The 8,688-nt window shown below is 41.1% G+C and overlaps 1 protein-coding gene across 1 annotated transcript in view; it reads left to right on the top strand.

Annotated features, from left to right (window-relative positions):
• Positions 1-2,958, top strand: part of RFX8 (regulatory factor X8) — a 32,286-nt gene extending 29,328 nt beyond the window's left edge. The window contains 2 exon segments of the mRNA XM_086481792.1: positions 2,647-2,891; positions 2,893-2,958. Coding sequence (XP_086337918.1) covers positions 2,647-2,891; positions 2,893-2,958 — 311 coding nt within the window.
• The last annotated feature ends 5,730 nt before the right edge of the window (positions 2,959-8,688 follow it).

Genomic DNA, 8,688 nt, shown 5'->3' on the forward strand with positions numbered 1-8,688 from the left:
CTCTTCCATTTCTATATTGCATCAACCCTACCTGCCATTCTGTTAATTTGTAAAACCTTTCAGGGCCCTCTCTCTATTATTCATTCTGCAGAAATGCACCATCTCCTGTGAGTAGCATCTGATCCCAAATTGCATGAACCACTTTTTAGACTTTCAAAGGAGCACCTTCATATTCTTTCCTTTTCTGTTGGATGGCGCTTCACACAAATAGCCAAAGAAAACCTCATTATATTCTTTGAAATTCCTCTTCAAAACCATACTTTCATGTGTTTTCTACAAAGACATAAGAAAGGGGTACTTTAAGGTTGTTGCCTTTCATATTCTTCAGTATTGTTCCCCTGCTAATGGCAGTGTTTGTGCATGCATGTGCACACCCCTTTTTTGCATCTAGCTGCAACGTTTTGTCTTGTATTTAGAATGCAAACTCTCTGGAGCGGGATCAGAGTTTTGCTCTGCGTCTGCAGGGAATATAGCACAGCAGGGTCTCTTGTCCATCAGCTGCTGCATTACAGTAATAATAAAATAATTCCTTTCTCTCTCCAGAGGAGGTCTGCACAAAATTCTCCAATGTTACATGCAATATTTGGGGCAATGAGGAAATTAGGAACGAATTCCAAGAACAGCACTGGAAGCATAATGTTTATTAAAATTCCCCATGATGATGAAATCTTCTTCCCTCTTTCCACCACAAGAAGAGTTTAATTAATTGCCTCCCTGTTCTGCAGTTGTTGGTGGCTGGGGACACAACTGACAGAGAACATCCCTTCCTCTGCTGAGCCTTCCTTAAACTAGTTTCAAATGATATTTTCATCCCACTTATGACAGTCTTCCTACTATGCTTCAGTAACACTAGGATTGAACTTGTTCTCACATATGAGAGAGTCAAAATAATGGTTTTTAAACTTTTGCTGTGATGCTCCAATAAATTTGGTCATTATTAGCTTCTTTCTTAATACCCTTGGTTCTTTAAGATGCTTGGTTATATGATCTAACGATGTCCCTTCTTTCCCATGTTTCTATTCTGGTAGGATATTGAGTTTTAGTGGACGAGTCCAAAGCCATTGTGTTAACAAGCCATCTGGTGTCAAAGTTCTATACTCAGGGTCATTGCTTTTCAGAAATTTCTTAAATCTAAGCATTTCTTGCAGGAACGGTGGGCAGCCTGCAAGTCGAGCTATGTGGCATCCACGTTGAGGAAACATTAGGTGAATGCATGAGTGTCATGTTAATGCAGTGTGCCTCCCCCCAAAATAAACCCCTTACCGGTAACCAAACCCAAACTTACTTCTGTCTGCGGCTCTTGCTTTGGATTTTGGCACATCTGGCACACATAATATACTGGCACACTCACACCTCTGAATTTAGGATGGACTTTTACCCTTTTCCAGCCCAGGTCTCCACATGGGTGATGCCCAAGTTACCCCCGCTGTAAGGCTGCAAGGAGCAAGTGTGCTACAGCAGTCAGGGCTACTGGGACCACTACAGCTCTTTCAGCTCTACCTCCGCTCCAGCAAATGTGCCTCTACATATCTCCATCACAGAGCTTCACATCAGCTGGTACACTGCCATTTCCTTACTGGTCTCCACTCCGAGGCATTCAGGGATGTATTGCTGAGCCACATCGGCTGGACAATGACCTCTGTGCATTCTTCTTTTGCAAGCAAGCTGCTTCAACCTTCTCTCCCTTCAAAACTGTGTCCCTCTCTATTATCCCAAGGGACAATTGGTATGGTAGCTTTTGTTTCACACCTGGTCTTACAGAATATATTGAAAACACCTGTAAGACTGTTAGAAACACTCAGGGGCTACTAGTGTCAGATCTGCATAGTTTGAACTCCAAGTATAAAAGTCCCTTTCCTTGTGCCACAGATAAAAAAGTCCTTTTACTTACTTTGCTATAATTTAAAGATGTGCAAAAGGACAAACAGCAGAAGCAGCTGCTTCTCAGATACATAAAACATCAAAAGAGGCAGTATTTCTCATTTTTAAAGCTCTGTAAACCTTGATCATTCATATAAATTGTGGTATCTCCTTGTTGATGTCCATGTAAACATGTTTGTGGGATGTAGCAGTTATGAATTGCTTGATGAATTCCTGTGCAGATTTACAGCATGGAAGAAGACTTATTCTTTACTGTAAGGGTTTTCAACCAAGGTATGGTTCAAAAGTCAAAGGCTTCAGTGAGTCTCTCTTGGCTTTTAGTAGTTATGCCCCAAACTGCAATGTAGTCCATTTAATGCCACAGATACAAGACATACAGACGTCTGCAGGAGGGTTTGCTTGGGAAGAGGTGGAATGATTTATGTGTCCGAGGGGAGAACAGGGATGATATGTGGTTGTTGATAATCCTCGTAGTAGCAGTGAACGTGGGGGAAGAACCTGAACAGGAAAGTGAATAAACACAAGTTCACTTTCCTCTCCAGCTAAAATAAGGGGCAAAGATTTTTCCTTACGTCTAAAATCTGCAGTTGGTGTCTATTTTGCTGCGATATGTGGAAGTACATAATTTTCTAAATACTATTTGATGAGTGCTAGTCTGCTACTTTGTCTAGCCCGTTACTGTAATGAAGCGCTTAAAAGAACACATGATGAAGATAAGCAAATGAAGAGGACATTAAAATTATTTTTGTTTTTTTTTAAACCTAGGATCCTGGCATTTGTTTAATTTGCTACTCGTGGATTTTGTGTCTCACATTCTCCAGTCCTGTATAGAGGAGGAAGACGATGAAAGTTTCTGGGTCGCAAAGCAAAATGTGTCCCCTGTTCTGTGGGTTTACAAGCCCAGCCATCTCTGGGGCTATTTTGCAGAGGAGCAACCTCAAGCCAGTGCTTCACAGACAGCTCTCATATCTTTGATCCAGAGCCAGAGTAACTTTGGATCAAGCGACGTTTTTCCAGAGTTCTGAGTTGTTTGGTGGACACAGCCGCAGGCAGCAAGGTGAAATAAGCACTAACTAAAGTAAAGTAAAGTAAAGTAAACTAAACTAAAAAATTGTAAATTGGTTAAATCACGAGGGATTGGGAGCTGTGTGGTTGTTTGCGGGTTTTTATGTGTGTAAAATAGAACTAATGAAATCTAGGTTTGCGTGGAGCTGTGTCCAATGTCACCTAAACCTCAAGCCACAGAGCATCCTCCACATTCTGCCCCCACCCCACAATCCTATCAAGGGATCATAATCTCCACACCACCCACCTCCCCTTCACCACACTTCCTCGATTCTTTCCTTAGGTTTCCAGCAGACATTTGGCACTCCTTCAGATTCCCCAGATGTTGTCTAAGCAAGAGCAGCACTGCTCTGGTGGGTTGGGAGCAGCTTGCGGGCTAGCTGACAGACAGGCTGCATGTGCTTATTGAGTGATCAGAAGAGAGAGCACATGGTGTGGTCTTCTCTCGCTGTTGGAAGCACCGAGAGGCTCTCTTTCCTCCACCTACCTGTTAGTTTTATCAAAAGATGCACAAGTATGAAATCCTTGAGACATTTCCAGTCCACCAGACTTTCTCACAGTCAGTCCACTGCTTCAAACGCACTAGCACAAGGGGTGACATACAGGTAGAAAACAAGATAGACTCCAAGTCTTCCTAGGATACAAGGCTAAATATAAGGACATATGGGAACATGGATCAAGCCTCTGTGCTTAATACAAGTGACGAATTAGACACTCAGCTGTTCTCAGATTTCTCTTCCATGCAGTAACAGCACTTGTCTTAAATCTCAGAGAACATTGTGTTTTCCAGAAAACAGTGCTGGACAAATGTTAATGGCACCAAGACTCACAAAGAAAATTACATTCTTGGGGTGATCCTGCTATGGTTATTTTACTCCCAAGATGTATTCAGCTTCCATAAACCAGGACCAGGACTGGAAATGGATGGATTTAAAAACATCTTTATTAGCTATAAAGACCCTTGTTGGTTTTTTTTTTAAATATAAGTCATGATAAAAGTAGCTCACAGTGAAAACCAGAGGGGAGAAAGAGGGCTTAAAGGGGACAAACCAAGAATTATTTATACATGCGATGGGCATGTTTGACAGCTTTTGTTAGTGTTCAAATGTAACATAATGACCCATCCTGCCGTATCACCTTAATGTCAACAACCAAACTGAGCTGGGTGCAGGCTACAAGCAAGAAAGGTCTAAACCACTGACAGTCAGAAATTAGGAGATAAACCAGTAGAAATCTTACTCAATACCCACCCTGCTTCCTATGGTCTTTCACTGCGCTGCCCATATGGGCTTTTGTATGGCCCACTAGGCCCGTCACAGTGCTTTTATGTGGGCGTCAGCAGGCAAGGGTTTGACCCAGGTTTTGTGTGTGTAAGCGATGCCCCTATAAATATGTCTATCAGTTTTGCGTATTTTGTACATGATCTCGAGAACAGAGCAAGGCTGGTTAGTGTGAAGGACAAGGGGTGTCAGGGTAAGGGAGGAAGGGTATAAAACATGAAATGGGGAGTAGGATGACTTGAGAGAAGGGGTGGAGGGGAGAAGGAGACAGTGAAGGACTGGGAGAGTGTAGAAAGAGATAAGAGATTAAAGATCCCGACAGCTGATGGATTCTACCAGTCCACGTGCAAGCTGCTGATAACGGTGGGATGAAAAAGAGATTCTAGTAAGAGCCCGCTGCTGCTGTGGTTCAAGTGTTTGCAGTTTGTGAGGGAGCTGAAAAACTTGAAGCAGCTGCTCAAAAGGGTTTCAGGAGCTGTGACAGACTGAGTGAGCACTTCTGCCTACTTGTGTCCTTCAAACGGGTGTTATCTCCCACGTCAACCACTGCAGGCTGCTGCTTTTTGGGTGTCAATTCTAATTCCACAGGTTGCTGAAAAACACAGCTGCCAAAAGCATCCCCATCACCCGTCACTTTGTTTGTATCATCACCATCTCTGTAGATCCTCTGAATAGATTCCCATTGCATGAGGATTTGTGTTCTGTGACTTTTGATCACCAAAACTCGTCATCACGCTCCCAAGCAGCCATCTGTCCCTGCTCCTGACTAATCGCCCTTCAGCCACAACCCATTCTGCAGGGTATCTAAACCCTCAGCAGCCTCAGCAGCACCCACCAGCCATGCTGCTCTTTCCTGGACCGCATTTCTGCTGCCTGAAATACTGCTCTGTGCATCATGGGTGTATTTCATATTTTTTCCTTTTAACTCCTTTACCTCATGCAGCCTCTGCAGCTCTCTGCGACCCAGTGTCTTTCGTCAGTTCCCATCCTCCATTCCGTCCTCTGCCAACAACATCAAGCTCCGTATCTTTTCCATCTTGTTCCACAAGGCATTTCTATGTCTTCTCTACAGCCTGTTATGCTTGGGAAAAAAATCTGTTCATCGCACCTCCACCCTCATCTCATTGAAATTAGCGCTAAAAACTCAGTTTTGCTATGAAACCCTGGAAAAAACGAGAGGGAGGACTGGTAACAGCAGTCAGAAAAGAATCTCCCAACCTTGCCCTGATATCAGCAGCATCAATATGTGTCTGTGGCTTAGCAGATCCCTTCATGATCTTTTAGCTATCACCTTCATTCATCCTGTTCCTTCCCCATCTGTTTTTTGGTCCTCCATTCCTAGTTCATGCTGAATATAAATTACACTCCTCGGCAGAGAGACCATGTTTTTCCATTTATTTTGAACGGCATATTTCTGATTTTTTTTATATATATAATTTGAAGCATGAAAATAATTGTTTATAATCTTGGAAATAGTACCCGTTCCAAATTGGTAACAACTCCCGAGGAAAACATTATTTTCGCATGAAAAAATGTAGAGGGCGGGGAGTGAGACAATATAAGATTTGAACACACTGGCTGAACAGGGAGTGCGGCAGATGAAATGCTATATAGCCAAACGCACGTAGTGTGAATCAAGAATTGTTGAAACTGGTGGCAGTAATGAAGATGCTCTGAGCAAGCTGTAATCTATAAAAGTGCAGCCCAGAGAGCATTGGCCCGATCTTTATTGCTTATCATAGAGCTTGCAGTTGCTTTCTCTCAGCACGAATAGCATTATTTCATCTAGAAAATCCCATTCTCGGCTTCCTCTCTTTGTTCACTTGTTACCAAATTAAAATCCTATTAAACTGCACACCTGCAGTGGGTTTATCTGCAGAGCACTGTGCTGTAGCTTTTAATCCAATTCCACACCTTCGTAACATACAATATGCTCCAAATCAGGGCGTGGAGAGACTGAGGTTATGCTGTTCGTAGCTCTGTGGGCAGAGAGCGAATCAAACACTTTGATTTGTTAAAAAGGGAGAAAAAATAAGGACATAATTAACTACTTCACTTAAAGGAACGATAAATGTTCATCTGAGTGGTCTGTATAATCCAGGATACGGAGATCAAGTGAAATAATTAACTAAAATGATCAAAAAATGAGAGTAAAATCTTGACCCTGCTTAAACTCAGTGGCAAAACTTCTGCTGATTTTAAGGATTTCAGCATGAAAAAGCAGTCCCCATCAGGAGGAGAGACAGGCTGAGACTATTTGTCTTGAAAAAGAATAGAAGGGCTTGTAGCAGATGTATAAAGTGTGAATGATGTATTAAAAAGTGGATGTGGCCTCCTATCAGACCTTTGACACCTTATGAGGAAACTCTGTGTGTATCTCCTCTTGTTGGGTTAATTGATGTAAAATAAGGCTGGGTATCTGTAAAATAGCTCGGGTTCAGCAGGAAAGGACACAGAAGACTTTCTTATTCAATGAAGGGAGAAACAAATTATTTACAGTTCCTACAGCCAAAACATTTCCATGTTTCTTTTCTAATTTTCAGCTCATCCAGGTAATTTTGGAAGAGAGAATTACTGAAACTTCTACTAAGCTGGATCTTCAAGTGGGAAGGGAACCAGTTCTTAACTCAAAAAGATGGACAGACACTTTTTTGCCTCTGATGAACAGCAAATCTTCAGAGAAAATGAGCCTGAATTGAAAACTCTTTATGCTAGACCATTCCTATTTTTTGATAAAAATTTAAGAAATACTGTTTCCATTCTCTTAAATTTACAATCTTTTTCTGGATGTATTAAATGCAAAACTGCTAGCAACGCAGGTTTTTTAAGCTGTCACATGATTTGGCTGTTTGGCTTTATTTGAATAAATCTTCAGAAGAAAAAGGTGAAATATTTGTGGTTTGGTTTTATCTATTTCTTGTGGTTTTTTGTCATCAGTGAAGCTGAAGGCCTACCTGAAGTCATTGTGATACATTTACCTGGAAGCCACAGAACAGATGAATGACTCTGTGTCAACGCCACTTTATGTCTACCATGAATATTTTAAAGTTTGTATTTATTGCATATAGAACTTAACACTAACTCCTACGTGTTGAGAAATTCCTGCTTTGTTTCCCATTTCTGCAGGATACAAGAGGCAATATCTCACATGTAATTCTATTAACTGAAATCAAATAGGTTGTATATAATGTTATTGATTTGTTCATGTTAGAAACTAGGTTGTTTGAACTTGTTCTATAAGCAAAGCACAAGCAAAGACTCTTATAAAGAGGAAACCCTGGAATAAGTTTATATGAAATTGTACATACAGAGTATGAAACTCGTAACTTGTGTGCATCACATTGCATGAGGAAATTCCCTGAAACACCAAGGAAATTTAAGATTTTTTTCTCAAATATTTTTGAGAGCGTGTCTCTGGGAGTTGACTGGACCTGGCTGTAATTTCAAGAAAGGATGACTGCTTCGTTATTTTAAGAAGGGACATTTCCTGAACCAAAGAAAAGCACTTGTCAGGAGCTTAGCAACCTTTCACTCATTTTGGTTTTGGAAATCTACATCTATTTTCCACTTAGATCTATATTCTCTGTCTCAGCTCAAGCACTGAAGTGGGAACCAATATTCAAAAGGGTGGTATTACAGCAGATGTAGACACAGCCAGGTACTAAAGGAAAAAGTAGTCATGTATTCAATTTTGCTGGTAAGATTAAGAGTTTGGTGGCGAAATTACATACTCCGGGAATGTAGTTGGAAAAAATCATTTGGGCCTTAAGGCCCATTATATCCATTTTCACTATCCTTCAAGTTTTTATGGTGAAGATAAAAAAAAAAAACAAACCCAAAAAAAACCAAACAGGGGGTCTAGGAAAAACATAAGCTAAAAATACTCAATATTTTCCAGTCCACTTTCATTTAGAAAAGGTTATATTCCGGATTAGATATGCAGCATATTCTCTTAGAGCATTTAAGCAGAAGTTGTAACACAGACCAACCTTGTGATCTGTTCTTCACAGCTATGGAAACGTCTATTAGATGTATCTGATAACCTTGTGAAAGACAAAGGCTTCTATGAGACTCACTCCTTCCTGTTTCCTGTTGAACCTGTACTCCTTAAATAATTTGCATGAAGGCAATGAAAGTTTACAAGCATATATTTTAAAGAATTATGAGTTTGCATTGCCATACTGGAGGAGTCTACTGCCAAGAACAGAAAAAGAGCAGGATGCAAAAGTGCCTTTACTAAATAGGGCCATTGATACAAGCTCAAACACACATTCAAATCTTTGCCTAATTAAAGCCTTGCCTGGGAGACATATCATTTAATAGCAGCCCCACGTACTTCTGTGTCAAAACGAATCCCACGAGCACTGGAACTAACGATGTCTGCCTTCTAGGGCTTGGGGTCTTGCTGTTGCTTGACTCTGGTGTCCAAACAAAGCTTCCCCTGCATCGGGAGCGCTCACAT

The sequence above is a fragment of the Leptosomus discolor genome, chromosome 1 (assembly GCF_034619465.1).
Source record: "Leptosomus discolor isolate bLepDis1 chromosome 1, bLepDis1.hap2, whole genome shotgun sequence".
NCBI lineage: Eukaryota > Metazoa > Chordata > Aves > Leptosomiformes > Leptosomidae > Leptosomus > Leptosomus discolor.